This window comes from Capricornis sumatraensis, chromosome 2, assembly GCF_032405125.1.
Source record: "Capricornis sumatraensis isolate serow.1 chromosome 2, serow.2, whole genome shotgun sequence".
NCBI lineage: Eukaryota > Metazoa > Chordata > Mammalia > Artiodactyla > Bovidae > Capricornis > Capricornis sumatraensis.
Window position 1 is genome coordinate 103,158,562 of NC_091070.1, and position 16,881 is coordinate 103,175,442.

Genomic DNA, 16,881 nt, shown 5'->3' on the forward strand with positions numbered 1-16,881 from the left:
ATTAATATTTTAAAATATGATATTGGTATTGTCTGGAGTCATAGCTTTTGTAGCACAAGGTGAGGGTGGCTCTTGGTAACACATCTGTGTCTCTTAAAGTGGGTTTCCACTAATATCCAAAGAGTTAAAAGTGACCAGAATAAACAAGAAATATTTGACAACATATCAATTTAATGGGGATCCAAAACATTCAAAACAAACAACCAGAACTCAGCTGCTGGGAGAGGTGAGACTTGCCACAGGATAGATTTCTTGGGTCTCATTATCAAACCTCTACATATAGAACCATGTCCTGTACTCACAGCCTTTCTGGAATAAGTTGGAGTCTCCAACAAACTATAGTGCCTGTGTAAGCTCATCTCTAGTCTGTGATGAAAAAAATCAAACATATAAGTGAAGTACCAAAGTTCAGAAGCATTGGGCAACAGAAATGGCGTCAGTTGGTCCCTCATTTGGACCTCCCGTTTATGGCTCTTCTCCTTCTCTGTTTCCTCCCTACCCCACCTCTGGTGCCTTCCTGCCTGGTGCCGCTCACTTCACTTCTGCCCCTCCATACGATCCTTGCCCCATCTTGTCCCTTGGTGGGCTGTGGCTGTGTGTGTCTTGAGCCCTGTGCTAAGTTGCAAGGCTTCTCCCCGTGTTCTCAGTCTCTCCCCGATTCCCTTTGCCGAGCGGAATCCTCCCTTCTTCTCTGCAGCTTAGTCCTTGTTTCTTCTTGCCGGCGTCTCCAGGCAGCAATGATGGCTTCATCATCCATTTCCTCCTCTTCCTCCCTGTCAGTGCTTCTCCAATACCGGGACCGCCGCCCTGAGGCAAACCTCCCTTCTTCTCTCTTTTCTATCCTCTCTTTCTCTCCCTCCTCTTCAGATCTCATGAAACTCTGGGTGAATTTCCTCTTGGCTCCAAATTCAGAAAAGTCCGACTTGGATGACTCTTCCACGTCTTCCCAGTCCCTGGATCTGGCCGCATTTGGACGCCGTGGTTCTGGGGACTCTTCTCCTTCAGAGGGCTCGGGGGCCCGGCGGAAAAAGTAGGGCTCCGGGCTTCCCTCTCGGGAGCTTGAGGTCTCACTGAACATGGACCTGGAGAATGTGTGCATCTCTCTGCCTTCCCTGGTGGAGGAAGCAGAGAACCGTGAAGTGCTTTTTACTGAGTTGCTGTTGGTCTCCTGGTAGGAGGAGGTGTCCTGCTCCTCTGACCGGGATTTGGAGAACTTGTAACTGGAAGACTTAGACTCTGTCTCCCGAATCAGGGAAGATCTGGTGCACTTTTCCCTGGAGCTTCCAGACCAATCACTTTGGGGAGGAGATTTTTCCTCTGTCCGGAGGCCACTGAGCCACTTGTTAATGCTGTTATCCATCTCTCTGCCAGCTCTGCTGCCACTTCCATAGCCATCAGAGACAGCCAGGGAGGAGAGGGTGTCTGTTTCGGGTTTCTGGGAATTACTGCGGGAAGAATACCGGAAGCTCCCTAGGGCGCTGTCAGTGTCCTCATCCCTATCATCCACGTCATCATCCTCATCCTCATCCTCCTTGACCTTCTTCTTCTTGAAAAGGGAGCTGCGTTTGTTGTCAGAGGCCAGCTTCTCCATTTTGTACTCGGACATCTTCTCCCTCAGTTCCGTTTGCATCTCCTTCTCCTTCCGGCCAAGCTCCTTTAGGTCAATATTGTCAGCAAAGAGTCTATAGATAGGCTTGCTGGTCCCCTTCACTTTGCTCCCAGTACCTTCAGCTCTTGCGCTCCTCATGGTATGGGAGGACAAAACTGACTGGGTCTCAGAGCTGAGTCTTGCCTGGCTTTGAGGCAGCAGGCAGCCACCCAAGGAGGAGCTGCTCTGTCCACTGAGCATGGAAACTTGGTCATCCCCTAGGCAGCTGCCTGCTGGTGCCGCCTTCATGCTTACAGTGGACGATGGGCGGGGCGACAACAGCATTTCATTTTGCTTCTGGGCGAGAGTTTCACTGACTACGTTGGCAATCCAGCTCTGTATGCTGGCAATGGAAATGGTGTCTCCAGGCCCCACATGCAGGTTAGGTAGAGGTGTGGTGGGGGTGGAAGCCAAGCATCCGCCTACTTTGCTTAGGGCCTGAGAGGGATGGGAGCTGTGGCTCTGGGTGCTGAGCACTGATGCTGTGTCCCCATCAGCGCTGACTGAGGGGGCTGCTGACCAGAATGCAGACAGGGGGATGCTCCCACTGGCAGCTGAGCTATCTGCCTCCCAGCTTCCCATGGACTGGCTCTCCTCCAGTGTCTGCCTGCTTCTCTCCAGCAGCTCTAGCCTCCGCTGCCTTTTCTTGACCAAGGCCAAGTCGTCTCCCTTGCTGAGCTCCACCACCTCCTCCTTGTTCTCACTGCCCACCTTCTTCTGGTGTTTCAGCTTCCAGGCCTGGTAGGCAGACAGATTGACATCAGAGAGGTTTCTCTTCTCCCCCTCCACCTCCTCTGCACCGTGCTCACTGCTGCCATCTCCTGCCTCTACGTCCTTCTTGTGAAATCCAAACTGGATTCTCTTGATCTTCCACCTTTCCAGGGCGGTGAGTTTGTCCTTGTTTCTGCTGCAGAAGTTATAGAAGGAGCTGGCCTCGGAGGCCACACTCTCCTCGTCATCCTCCCGCACCCCGCTCCCCACCTCCGAGCTGGCGTCCACCTCCTCTCTCTTGCTCCTGGAGCGGTACTTCCGGGAAGCCTCCTCCTCAATCTCCTGCAGCCTCTGGTTCCACACGTCCCAGGTGCTCTCGGTGGACATGGAGTCCGAGCGGCGTCTCCCACCTCGGTTCTGGCTGCTCATCTGCAGCTGCTGCTTCAGGACCCGGATGTCATGGCTGCTCACACTCTCGGAGGTGCTGCTCTCGCTCAGCGTGTGCCTCCTTCTTCTCCTCACGAAGGAGCCGCCATCGCTCTCCTCTTCCTCTTCCTCCGCCCTCTCCCACCTCCGGTGCCCTTCTGCCTGGTACCTCTCATTTCGGCTCTGCCACTCCTGGATGATTCGCTCCACGTCCTCATCCTCGGGCTCCTCACCTTGACGAGAGGAGGCTGAGAACCTGCCGTCCTCGCCCTGCAGGACCTTGCCTGTGGGGAAGCTCTGCGCCTTTTTCCACGCCTCGTAGAGCTTCTCCTCCTCCTCCTCATCGATAAGGGTGAGGGGCTTGGAGGCCTGGCTGGCCCTCCCCGAGGAGGAGGCACTCAGGTGACTGGCAGCGTCGTCCTCCTCCTCCACGGTGAGGGTGTGCGCCCTGGCTGCCGCCGTGCTCCCGGCATCCTCGTCCTCCTCTGCCTCCTCCTCCCCCCACTCCCTGCTGAAGTCCTCTTCTCGCTCCTCCATCAGCTTCTCGTTGAGCTCGCGGAGCTGCTTCAGGAAGCCGTCGTTGGGGTAGATGGCCCGCTTCTTGCGCACAGTCATCAAGGCCTCCAGGATGGCCATGTTGTGGAAGATCATCAGGTAGGCTACTACCAGCACGGCCGAGCGGCTGACGCCCATTTCACTGCTGACCAGGACTTTCCCTGAGAAGAAAACACAGCAGATGGTGAGGGGACAGCAATAATTCGGCTGTTTTTTTTTTTTTTTTAAAGTTTTGATGTGCTGGATTTAGTATGTTTCCTTTGCCTCCCATATTCATCCATGCTCAAGTCACATTAGGGACAAGCATCATTGCCCCCATATTACAGAAGTCAGAGCAGTGAGGCTACCCTGTGCTTGTGGAAACATTTTCTGAACATGTACAAGGACTGGGGAGTGGGTGGGGAAAAAAAGGATATAACCACTGTCCCCACTTTTGAAACATTGAGTGCACTTCTGCTTAGTTGCTTAGTTGTGCCCAACTGTTTGCAACCCCATGGACTGTAGCTCGCCAGGCTCCTCTGTCCATGGGGATTCTCCAGGCAAGAAGACTGGAGTGGGTTGCCAGGAGTGCATTTCTACTTTCCACCAACCTAAGCATCAGAAAGATGAAAAATAAAAGAATAGGGGTAATGGGGAAGGAAGTAGAAAACGAACAAGGCTGAGATGAATAAATCTGAAAGAAGTAGAATCTCAGCATTGGAAAGGACCACAAGTCATTTGAGAATTCCCTTTACAACATCCTTGATTCTGGACAATCCGTCTTTCAGAATCTGCTGGATAGTTCCAGTGACAGAGAGCTCAGTATCTTGGACAGACAGAATGCAACACATCTTTCACTCCATATTTAGGTCATTCTAATTTTCTGAAAATTCTTTTCCATGTTAGGGCAAAGGATAACTCTGTAACAGGCATTCAGTACTCCTACTCTGACATACTAGGGTAAATAATAAATGTATGAATTAGGCCTTTAATACAAAAATTTTTAAGAAAATCACTATTATATTCTTTACTGAAGTTTTTTTTTTTTTTTTCTTTTCCTTTTCCTGTCCAGTCTGGATCTTTCAATCATTAGACAAACACTTTTCCATGTTTCATTACAATATGATCTACTCTCTTCAGGTCAAACTTGGATTTATTAGCTTTATTCCAAAGGAATTTATGTCAGTGTGGAACAAGATATTTCAGGTCTGGAATGACCCAAATGGAGTAGAGTGGGCCCCTCATTACTCTTGTGCTAGGCACTGGGCCTTCACTGATGCCTTCTGAGCCTGCAGTGTGGGTGGATATGTCATACAATGAACTCAAATTATTGTTTATGTCAACTAAACCTTAAAGCCTTCTAAAACGGGTATTAAGTCATGTCTCTCTTTTCTTATAGCCTTCTTAAAGCATAAGGATAGTGGTATAAATTCCTATGAATGCTTTTGGTAAATATAGCCTATTCTTATAGCCTAACAGAAGCTTTTGCAAGTCTCAACTTTACCATTCAGTACATTAGTAATTCCCCAACCTCCCCCTCTACCTTGCCTCCTTCATAAAAATGACAAACATGCCTTCCATGCCTTCATTCTAATAACTGTTTAAAATGCACATTGGGATCACTAGAGATCTCCTTCCAGGCTGTCATTGATCTGTTTGCCAGCAGTTTTCAGGGATATTTATTAAATCATTCAGGAGTCCTATCTTACAATATGGGATGGGGGTGACTTTATTATTATATCTTTGCACCAGTTAAGGCCATGTCTTTGTCTTATAGCAGGTCAGAGACCCAAGCAAGACTTGAGGGCACCTGAGATCCAATAATGCTGAAAGGCCAATTACCAAAGGCCAGCAGTCACTAGGGGTAGGTAAGCAAGCCACTAAAGAATCAAGGCCTTACAAATAGCTGAGAAAAGAAGTGAAAGGCAAAGGAGAAAATGAAAGATATACCCATCTGAATGCAAAGTGCCAAAGAAGAGCAGGGAGACATAAGAAAACCTCCTTAAGTGAACGAAGGAAAAGAAACAGAGGAAAACAACAGAATGGGAAAGACTAGAGGTCTCTTCAAGAAAATTAGAGATACCAAGGGAACATTTCATGCAAAGATGGGCACAAAAAAGGACAGAAATGGTCTGGACCTAACAGAAGCAGAAGATATTAAGAAGAGGTGGTAAGAATACAGAGAAGAACTGTACAAAAAAGGTCTTAATGACCCAGATAACCACAATGGTGTGGTCACTGAACCAGAGCCAGACATCCTAGAGTAGAGTGTGAAGTCAAGTGAGCCTTAGGGAGCATTACTAAGAACAAAGTGATGAAATTCCAGCTGAGCTATTTCAAATCCTAAAATAGGATGATGCTGTTAAGTGCTGCATGCTATATGTCAGCAAATTTGAAAAACTCAGCAGTGGCCACAGGACTAGAAAAGATCAGTTTTCATCCCAATCCCAAAGAAGGTCAATGCCAGAGGATGTTCAAACTACTGCACAATTACACTCATTTCACATGCTAGCGAGGTAATGCTCAAAATCCTTCAAGCTAGGCTTCAATGGGTCATGGTGGAGAGTTCTGACAAAATGTGGTCCACTGGAGAAAGGAATGGCAAACCACTTCAGTATTCTTGCCTTGAGAAACCCAAGAAGAGTATGAAAAGGCAAAAAGATAAGACACTGTAAAATGAACTCCCCAGGTGCCCAATATGCTACTGGAGGTCAGTGGAGAAGTAACTCCAGAAGAATGAAGAGATGGAGCCAAAGCAAAAACAACACCCAGTTGTGGATGTGACTGGTGATAGAAGTAAAGCCTGATGTTGCAAAGAGCAATATTGCATAGGAACCTGGAATGTTAGGTCCATGAATCAAGGCAAATTGGAAGTGGTCAAACAGGAGATGGTAAGAGTGAACATCGACATTTTAGGAATCAGTGAACTAAAATGGACATGAATTTAACTCAGATGACCATTATATCTACTACTGTGGGCAAGAATCCCTTAGAAGAAATGGAGTGGCCATCATAGTCAACAAAAGAGTCCAAAATACAGTACTTAGATGCAATCTCAAAAATGAAAGAATGATCTCTGTTCATTTCCAAGGCAAACCATTCAATATCGCAGTAATCCAAGTCTATGCCCCAACCAATAATGCTGAAGAAGCTGAAGTTGAATGGTTGTATGAAGACCTATAAGACCTTCTAGAACTAACACTCAAAAAAGATGTTCTTTTCATTATAGAGGACTGGAATGCAAAAGTAGGAAGTCAAGAAACACCTGGAGTGACAGACAAATTTGGCCTTGGGGTACAGAATGAAGCAGGGCAAAGGCTAATAGAGAGAACACACTGGTCATAAAAAACACTTTCTTCCAACAACACAAGAGAAGACTCTACACATGGATATCACCAGATGGTCAACACCGAAATCAGATTGATTATATTCTTTGCAGCCAAAGATGGAGAAGTTCTATACAGTCAGCAAAATCAAGACTGGGAGCTGATTGTGGCACAGACCATGAATCCTTATTGCCAAATTCAGACTTACATTGTAGAAAGTAGGGAAAACCATGAGACCATTCAGGATGACCTGAATCAATTCCCTTATGATTATACAGTAGAAGTGACAGATTCAAGGGATCAGATCTGAGAGAGTGCCTAAGGACGGGGGTTAGTGACATTGTACAGGAGACAGGGATCAAGACCATCCCCAAGGAAAAGAAATACAAAAAGGCAAAATGCTTGTCTGATGTGGCCTTAGAAATAGCTGTGAATAGAAGAGAATTGAAAGGCAAAGGAGAAAAGGAAGGATATATCCACTTGAATGCAGAGTTCCAAAGAATAGTAAGGAGAGATAAGAAAGCCTTCCTCAGCAATCAATGCAAATAAATAGAGGAAAACAATAGAATAGAAAAGTCTAGCGATCTCTTCAAGAAAATTAGAGATACCAAGGGAATATTTCATGCAAAAATGGGTACAATAAAGGACAGAAATGGTATGAACCTAACAGAAGCAGAAGATATTCAGAAGAGGTGGCAAGAATACACAGAAAAACTGCACAAAAAAGATCTTCATGACCAAGATAATCACGATGGTGTGATCATTCACTCACCTAGAGCAGACATCCTGGAATGCGAAGTCAACTGAACCTGAGAAAGCATCACTACGAACAAAGCTAATGGAGGTGATGGAATTCCAGTTGAGCTATTTCAAATCCTAAAAGATGATGCTGTGAAAGTGCTGAACACAATATGCCAGCAAATTTGGAAAACTCAGCAGTGGCCACAGGACTGGGAAAGGGCAGTTTTCATTCCAATCCCAAAGAAAGGCAATGCTAAAGAATGCTCGAACTACTGCACAATTGCACTCATCTCACATGCTAGTAAAGTGATGCTCAAAATTCTCCAAGCCAGGCTCCAGCAGTACGTGAGCTGTAAACTTCCAGTAGTTCAAGCTGGTTTTAGAAAAGGCAGAGGAACCAGAGATCAAATTGCCAACATCCGCTGGCTCATTGAAAAAGCAAGAGAGTTCCAGAAAAACATCTACTTCTGCTTTTTTGACTATGCCAAAGCCTTTGACTGTGTGGACCACAACAAACTCTGGAAAATTCTGAAAGAGATGGGAATACCAGACCACTTGACCTGCCTCTTGAGAAATCTGTATGCAGGTCAGGAAGCAACAGTTAGAACTGGACATGGAACAACAGACTGGTTCCAACTAGGAAAAGGAGTACGTCAAGGCTGTATATTGTCACCCTGCTTATTTAACTGCATAGATGCAGAGTACATCATGAGAAATGCTGGACTGGAAGAAACACAAGCTGGAATCAAGATTTCTGGGAGAAATATCAATAACCTCAGATATGCAGATGACACCACCTTTAAGGTAGAAAGCTAAGAAGAACTAAAGAGCCTCGTGATGTAAGTGAAAGAGGAGAGTGAAAAAGTTGTCTTAAAACTCAACATTCAGAAATCTAAGATCATGGCATCTGGTCCCATTGCTTCATGAAAAATAGATGGGGAAACAGTGGAAATAGTGCCCGAACTTATTTTTGGGGACTCCATAATTACTGCAAATGGTGATTGTAGCCATGAAATTCAAAGACACTTACTCTTTGGAGGAAAAGTTATGACCAACCTAGACAGCATATCAAAAAGCAAGACATTACTTTGGCAAAAAGGACTGTCTAGTCAAAGCTATGGTTTTTTCCAGTAGTCATGTATGGATGTAAGAGTTTGACTATAAAGAAAACTGAGTGCTGAAGAATTGATGCTTTTGAACTGTGGTGTTGGAGAAGACTCTTTTGAGTCCCTTGGACTTCAAGGAGATTCAACCAGTCCATCCTAAAGGAAATCAGTCCTGAATATTCATTGGAAGGACTGATGCTGAAGCTGAAACTCCAGTACTTTGACCACTTGCTGTGAAGGACTGACTCATTTGCAAAGACCCTCATGCTGGGAAAGATTTAAGGCAGGAGTAGGAGGAGAAGGGAATGACAGAGGATGAGATGGTTGGATGGCATCACCAACTTAATGGACAGGAGTATGAGTAAACTCCAGTAGTTGGTGATGGACAGGGAGGCCTGGCGTGCTGTAGTCCATGGGGTTGCAAAAAGTCGGACATGACTGAGTGACTGAACTGAACTGAGGCTTCAACAGTACATGAACTGAGATCTTCTGGACGTACAAGCTGGATTTAGAAAAGGCAGTGGAACCAGACGTCAAATTGCCAACATCCATTGGATCATAGAAAAAGCAAGGGAGTTCCAGAAAAACATCTGTCTCTGCTTTATTGACTATACTAAAGCCTATGACTATGTTGTTTTTGTTCTGTCACTCAGTCATGTCCAACTCTTTGTGATCCCATGATCTGTAGCTCACCAGGCTTCCCTTTTCCTCACCATTTCCTCGAGCTTGGTCAAACTCATGTCCGTTGAGTCAGTGATGCCATCCAACCATCGTGTCCTCTCTTGTTCGCTTCTCCTCCTGCCTTCAACCTTTCCTAGCCACAGTGTCTTTTCCAAGGAGTCAGCTCTTTGTATCAACTGTGGAAAATTCTTAAAAAGATGGGAATACCAGACCACCTTACCTGTCTCCTGAGAAACCTGTATGTAGGTCAAGAAGCAACAGTTAGAAACAGACATGGAACAACTAACTGGTTCCAAATTGGGAAAGGAGAATGTCAAGGCTGTATGTTTATTTAGCTTATATGCAGAGTACATCATACAAAATGCCAGGCTGGATGAAGCACAAATTGGAATCAGGATTGCTGGGAGAATCCTCAGATGTGCAGATGACCATCCTAATGGCAGAAATTGAAGAGGAACTAAAGAGCATCTTAATGAAAGTGAAAGAAGAGAGTGAAAAAGCTGACTTAAAACTCAACATTCAAACAACTAAGATCATGGCATTAGGTCCCATCACTTCATGACAAACAGATGAGGAAAAAATGTAAACAGACAGACTTTATTTTCTTGGGCTCCAAAATCATTGTAGATGGTGACTACAGCCATGAAATTAAAGTTTGATCCTTGGAAAGAAAGCTATTATGAATCTAGACAGCATACTAAAAAGCAGAGACATTGCTTTGCCAATAAAGGTCCATATAGTCAAAGCTATGTTTTTTCCAGTAGTCATGTATGGATATAAGAGTTGGACCATAATGAAGACTGAGTGCTGAAGAACTGATGCTTTCCAACTGTGGTGCTGGAGAAGTCTCTTGAGAGTCACTTGGACTGCAAGGGAATCAAACCAGTCAATGCTAAAGGCAATCAACCCTGAATACTCATTGGAAGGACTGATGCAGAAGCTAAAGCTCCAATACTTTGGCCACCTGATGCAAAGAGCCATTGGTAAAGAACCTGATGCTGGGAAAGACTGAAAGCAAATAGAGAAGGGGGAGTAGAGGATGAGATGGTTAGATAGCATGACCAACCCAATGATCATGAATTTGAATGAACTCTGGAAAATAGTACAGGACAGAGGAGCCTGGCTGTGCTGCAGTCCATGGGGTCGCAGTCAGAGAAGACTGAGCCACTGAAATTAACTGAAAGAATCAAGGCCACTAAAAAGCATCTACAGATTCAACGTCTAATCCCCTTCCTCTTCCAGCTTAGGGCTCAGCTGTCACTTTTAACTGGCGAACCAGGCAACAGTTTACTACTGTGAGTACCGAAGACTCACTCCATTTCTTTGGAGGTGGTTACTAGGCCAGCTCAGTTCAAGCCACTTCAGCACACAAACCAATAGGCTTCCTCATAAGGGCATCAAATGTTGAATACAATTAGACGCAGTCTGGTAGAGGCTAGGTTGCCATCCATGCTTTGTCGTATTATGTTCCTTGCACCTGGGATTCCTCTGAGGAGCCTCAGGGGCTGCCTCAGGGACAAGGGAAAGGCTGGGTGGGGCAGACTCAGGGGTCCCCACCCAATTCACCCAGAGCAGCAGAAGGATTTTCTATTTTCTTAGGCACACTAAGGAATAGTTTGTGCCTGATATCAACTTCAGGGGGTGCCTTTCATTTTGAAGTGAAAGTAGATTTGTTTGGTTGTGATGAAAACTCTCCAACAGTAAAATGGCTTGAGGAAGGAAGTCTTTTTCTAAAATTTGAAGTCGTCATTTTGATCATTAGGATGGCTGATTTTGGGGGTGTGGAGGCTCAGTCTTGAGGTAGAAATTACTAGGCAGTCAGTGTAGAACTCTGAGACCTTGGTCTTGTTTTCAGTAAACATCCTGCTCCATTGTCCTGAATTCCTCGAATGTGTCTTTAGTCTAATAAGTTATCAGCACTCAGATCCAGTTCAGTTCAGTTCAGTTGCTCAGTTGTGTCTGACTCTTTGCAACCCCTTGAACTGCAGCACGCCAGGCCTCCCTGTCCATCACCAACTCCTGGAGTTCACTCAAACTCACGTCCATAGAGTCGGTGATGCCATCCAGCCATCTCATCCTCTGTTATCCCCTTTTCCTCTTGCCCCCAATCCCTCCCAGCATCAGAGTCTTTTCCAATGAGTCGACTCTTCACAAGAGGTGGTCAAAGTACTGGAGTTTCAGCTTTAGCATCATTCCTTCCAAAGAACACCCAGGGCTGATCTCCTTTAGAATGGATTGGTTGAACCTCCTTCCAGTCCAAGGGACTGTCAAGAGTCTTCTCCAACACCACAGTTCAAAAGCATCAATTCCTTGATGCTCAGCTTTCTTCACAGTCCAACTCTGACATCCATACATGACCACTGGAAAAACCATAGCCTTGACTAGGCTTTGTTGGCAAAGTAATGTCTCTGCTTTTCAATATGCTATCTAGGTTGGTCATAACTTTCCTTCCAAGGAGTAAGCGTCTTTTAATTTCATGGCTGCAGTCACCATCTGCAGTGATTTTGGAGCCCCCAAAAATAAAGTCTGACACTGTTTCCACTGTTTCCCCATCTATTTCCCGTGAAGTGATGTGACCAGATGCCATGATCTTAGTTTTCTGAATGTTGAGCTTTAAGCCAAGTTTTTCACTCTTCTCTTTCACTTTCATCAAGAGGCTTTTTAGTTCCTCTTCACTTTCTGCCATAAGGGTGGTGTCATCTGCATATTTGAGGTTATTGATATTTCTCCTGGCAATCTTGATTCTAGCTTGTGCTTCTTCCAGCCCAGCGTTTCTCATGTTGTACTCTGCATATATCCAGTAATTAACTTCTTTTCCATATGCTTGAGAGAAAAACAACTGGTGATCATTAATCCTAAACCCATATGTCTTGTCCATGGTAAAATGGTCAGAGGGCATGAAAAAGGGTGGTGACTTAAACCAAGGATCAAGAGAAGCCATCAAGTAAAGTGAAGTCTCTCGGTCGTGTCCGACTCTTTGCGATCCCGTGGACTGTAGCCTACCAGGCTCCTCTGTCCATGGGATTCTCCAGGCAAGAATACTGGAGTAGGTTGCCATTTCCTTCTCCAGGGGATCTTCCCGATGCAGGGATCGAACCTGGGTCTTCTGCATTGCAGGCAGATGCTTTAATCTCTGAGCCACCAGGGAAGCCCCCAAGAGAAGCCATAAAGATGTTAAGTACCTTGACCTTTAAATTGATCGGTTAGAAATAATGTGATTTAAGGAAGGATATAAAAACTGCTGTAAGGCCCACCTTGGGGGGACTCTACCCCCTCTCAGTGTCTATGCTGAGAGCTTTGTGCTTTCTTCCTCTTTAATGAATTCTATTCTCTTGAGTGTTTGCATGTTCATGGATTCCATTCTTTTGCTCTGCAGACAAGAACTTGGATTCCCATCTCAGTCTGTCTAGATATGCTTAAAAATTTGAAGAGTACTGCTAGTGGAGAGAGCCCTGGACTTGAGTAAGGCTGGGTTCAAGTTCTCTCACATGATCAGGATGCCTTTGTATGGCAGGAGTTTGTGTTGTATCCTCTCAGTTCACAATCCTCTTTTTCAGAATTTTCTTCCCTCTCTGCATTTCAGGAAAATGAAAAGTACTTGCCCAGAAGTCAACCTTTCTTGTCACTGTGGATAGAATTCAGGGTAGACAAAGGACCAGAGTCTGACAACTTCTCTCTCCAGGGAATGTGGAAATGGAACTGAGGAAGAATATCAGCAGTTATTGTCAGGCCTATGGAGGGCCATGCTCTCGATGTAGAGAGAAAGAGAAAATGGAACCAAGAGTCCTGAGGTTGTCCAGTCTTTGTTCTAGGCCATTCTGAGGCCACATTCCTGTCTCTGGATTTCTTCTTGTCTTGTTATAGTTAATGCCTTTGCTGCTTGTTAAGTAGTTTGAGATGGTTTCCACTTACTAGCAACCAAGGGGATCTTAATTATTACATGGTTTCAGTCATTTAGGGGCTTCCCTGATAGCTCAGTTGGTAAAGAATCCACCTGCAATGTAGGAGACCCCAGTTGGACTCCTGGGTTGGGAAGATCCGCTGGAGAAGGGATAGGCTACTGAATCCAATATTCTGGCCTGGAGAATTCCATGGACTGTATAGTCCATGGGGTTGCAAACAGTCGGAGATGACTGAGTAACTTTCACTTTCAGTCACTTAAGCGTCCATGAGTGGGGATTTCCCCATCTGTAAAAGGTAAATAACATGTTCTCAAGGGGTCACTGTGATTATTAGGTAAAATGCCCAGCACCAGGTGTATATTTCATTTTCCTTCTGGTCCTAGAGTGGAGAAAATCACAGAAACTAAGGTCCAGGAGGTTAACTCCAGGTCTGCTGGGAGGTAGGAACTTCCCACAAAATCAACAACCACTGTAAAGGATTTTGTCTTTTCCCCGGCTTGCAGGGATGCTGAGACAAGGGAGTGGGAGGCTGAAGTTCATAGTAGCAAGGGAAGAGGGGATGGTCTGCAAGACACACAGGCCAAGCAGGACATGGGGACCACCTGGCTGACCCACGGTCTGGGCCGGCTCCAGCTGAGCTGCCATACTGGCGGGAAGGCCCAATGCACCACTGTGAGTGGGACTGGGGAGCTGGGGGTGCAGAAGCAGCCCCGGAGGGAGAGCTACCTCTCTTTCCCTGCAACGGGACACTCCCTGCTCCAGCCACAACAACTCCTGGACGTCCACGCCACCACCCTCGGGCGCCTTCTTGTGATCCTGGGCCTATGTTTCCACTGTGCGAACTGCCTCTCTCACCTGGGATGCTGCGTGAGTCTGTGCTTCCTTCACTCTGCCAAGAAGTTTGTGGACGCACTAGGAAGAGCAGCAGAAGAAATCCCCTCTCTCACAGACACTAGGCAGACATGCCCAAGTCTATTTTAGTCAGAAGAAATACGTTCTTAAAAATAGGGTTTTAAGTATTGAAAAGAGGAGAAAATCATTTTATATAGATATGTAATTTATCTATGCATATATGTAACACATGAATTATTTAATAAAAATATACATATATAAAAATATTTTCCCTCTCTCTGCCTCTCGCTGCCTCTGTCTCTGTCTCTCTCTTTATATATATGTATACATATACATGTATATGTGTTATTGCTCAGTTACTAAGTCACGTAGGACTCAGACCCCATGGACTGCAGCACAGCCAGGCTCCTCTGTCCTTCACTATCTCCTGGAGTTTGCTCACATTCATGTGCATTGAGTTGGTTATGCTGTCTAACCATCTCATCCTCTGCTGCCTGCTTCTTTTGCTTTCAGGCTTTCCCAGCATCAGGATCTTTTCCAGTGGGTCAGCTCTTCGAATCAGGTGGCCAAAGTATTGGAGTTTCAGCTTCAGCATCTGTCCTTCCAGTAAGTATTCAGAGTTGATTTCCTTTAGGATTGACTGGTTTGATCTCTCTCCTTGCAGTCCAAGGACTCTCAAGAGTCTTTTCCAACACCACAATTCAAAAGCATCAGTTCTTTGATGCTCAGCCTTCTCTATGGTCCAGCTCTCACATCCATACATGACTACTGGAAAAACCATAGCTTTGACTATATGGACCTTTATCAGCAAAGCAAGGTCGCTGTTTTCTAGATTTGTCATAACTTTCCTCCCAAGGATCAAGCATCTTTTAATTTCATGGCTACAGTCACTGTCTGCAGTGCTTTTGGAGCCCCCCCAAAATAAAATCTGTCACTGTTTCTACTTTTCCCCTTCTATTTGCCATGAAGTGATGGGACCTAATGCCATAATCTTAGTAGTTTGAATGTTGAGCTTCAAGCCAACTTTTTCACTCTTCTCTTTCACTTTCATCAAGAGGCTCTTTAGTTCCTCTTCACTTTCTGCTATTAGAGTGGTATCATATGCATGACTGAGGTTGTTGATATTTCTCCCAGCAATCTTGATTCCAGTCTGTGCTTCTTCCAGCCCAGCATTTCCCCTGATGTACTCTGTAGAGAAGTTAAATAAGCAGGGTGACAGTATACAGCCTTGACAAAGTCCTTTCCCAATTTGGAACCAGTTGTTTGTTCCATGTCTGGTTTTAACTGTTGCTTCTTGACCTATATACAGGTTTCTCAGGAGACAGGGAAGGTGGTCTGGTATTCCCATCCCTTAAAGAATTTTCCAGTTTGTTGTGATCCACACAGTCAAAGACTTTAGCATAGGCAATGAAACAGAAGTAGATGTTTTTTTGAAATTCCCTTGCTTTCTCTATGATTCAACAAATGTTGACAATTTGATCTCTGGTTTCTCTGCCTTTTCTAAACTGAGCTTGTTTGGAGGTTCAAAATTCGGAGGTCCTCAGTTCATGTACTTCTCATGTCTAGTTTGAAGGATTTTGAACATAACCGTACTAGCACGTGAAATGAGTGCAATTGTATGGTAGTTTGAACATTCTTTGGTATTACCCTTCTTTGGGATTGGAATGAAAACTGATCTTTTCCAGTTGCGTGGCCACTGCTGAGTTCTCCAAATTTGCTGACAAATTGAGTGCAGCACTTTAACAGCATCATCCTATTTTAGGATTCAAAATAGCTTAGCTGGAATTTCATCATCATCTCCTCTAGCTTTGTTCATAGTAATTCTTCCTAAGGCTCACTTGACTTCACACTCTACTCCAAGATGTCTGGCTCGACAAGAGTGACCACACTTTCGTATGAGAGTGGTTATCAGGGTCATTAAGACTGTTTTTGTACAGTTCTTCTGTATATTCCTGCCACCTCTTCTTAATATCTTCTGCTTCTGCTAGGTCTTTACTGTTTCTGTCCTTTTTTAAAAATTCCTTTTTAAATTGAAGGATAATTGCATTACAGAATTTTGTTTTTTTCTGTCGAACCTCGACATGAATCAGCTATAGGTATACATATATCCCCTCCCTTTTGAGCCTCCTTCCCATCTCCCACCCCATCCCACCCCTCTAGATTTATACAGAACCCCTTTTTGAATTTCCTGAGCCATACGGCAAATTCCCATTGGCTACCCATTTTACACATGGTAATGTAAGTTTCCATGTTACTCTTTCCATACATCTCGCCCTCTCCTCCCCCCTTCCCATGTCCATATGTCTATTCCCTGTTTCTCAATTGCTGCCCCGTAAATAAATTCTTCAGTATCATTTTTCTAGATTCCTTAATATTCATTAGAATATGATATTTATCTTTCTCTTTCTGACTCACTTCATTCTGTAAATAGGTTCTAGGTTCCAGAATTGAGTTAAATGCATTCCTTTTAATGGCTGAGTAATATTCCATTGTGTATATGTACCACAACTTCTTTATCCATTCATCTGTCGATGGACATCTAGGTTGCTTCCATGTAATAGTGTGTTAGTGCTGCAATGAACAAGGCGATACATGTGTCTCTTTCAATTTTGGTTTCCTAGGTGTGGGATTGCTGGGTCATATGGTGGTTTTATTCCTAGGTTTTTAAGGAATCTCCATACTGTCTTCCAGAGTGGCTGTATCAATTTACATTCCCACCAACAGTGCAAGCACATTCCTTTTTCTCCACAGCCTCTCCAGCATTTATTGTTTGTAGACTTTTTGATGATGTCCATTCTGACCAGTGTGAGGTGATATTTCATTGTAGTTTTGATTATTATCTCTAATAATGAGTGACTCCATGTCCAAGGAGAGGTGGCTGCATGGGTGCAGGAGGGCCTAGAGGAGCTACTCCACGTTCAAGGTCAGGAGGGGTGGCAGTGAGGAGATACCCC

At 44.9% G+C, this 16,881-nt stretch overlaps 1 protein-coding gene across 1 annotated transcript in view; it reads right to left on the reverse strand.

The window, feature by feature from the left end:
* Nucleotides 1-643: 643 nt before the first annotated feature.
* STYXL2 (serine/threonine/tyrosine interacting like 2) overlaps nucleotides 644-16,881 on the reverse strand; it is a 42,415-nt gene continuing 26,177 nt past the window's right edge. Inside the window, exon 4 of the mRNA XM_068993600.1 lies at nucleotides 644-3,501. Within this exon, the coding sequence (XP_068849701.1) occupies nucleotides 644-3,501 (2,858 nt within the window). The remainder of the gene's footprint in view (nucleotides 3,502-16,881) is intronic.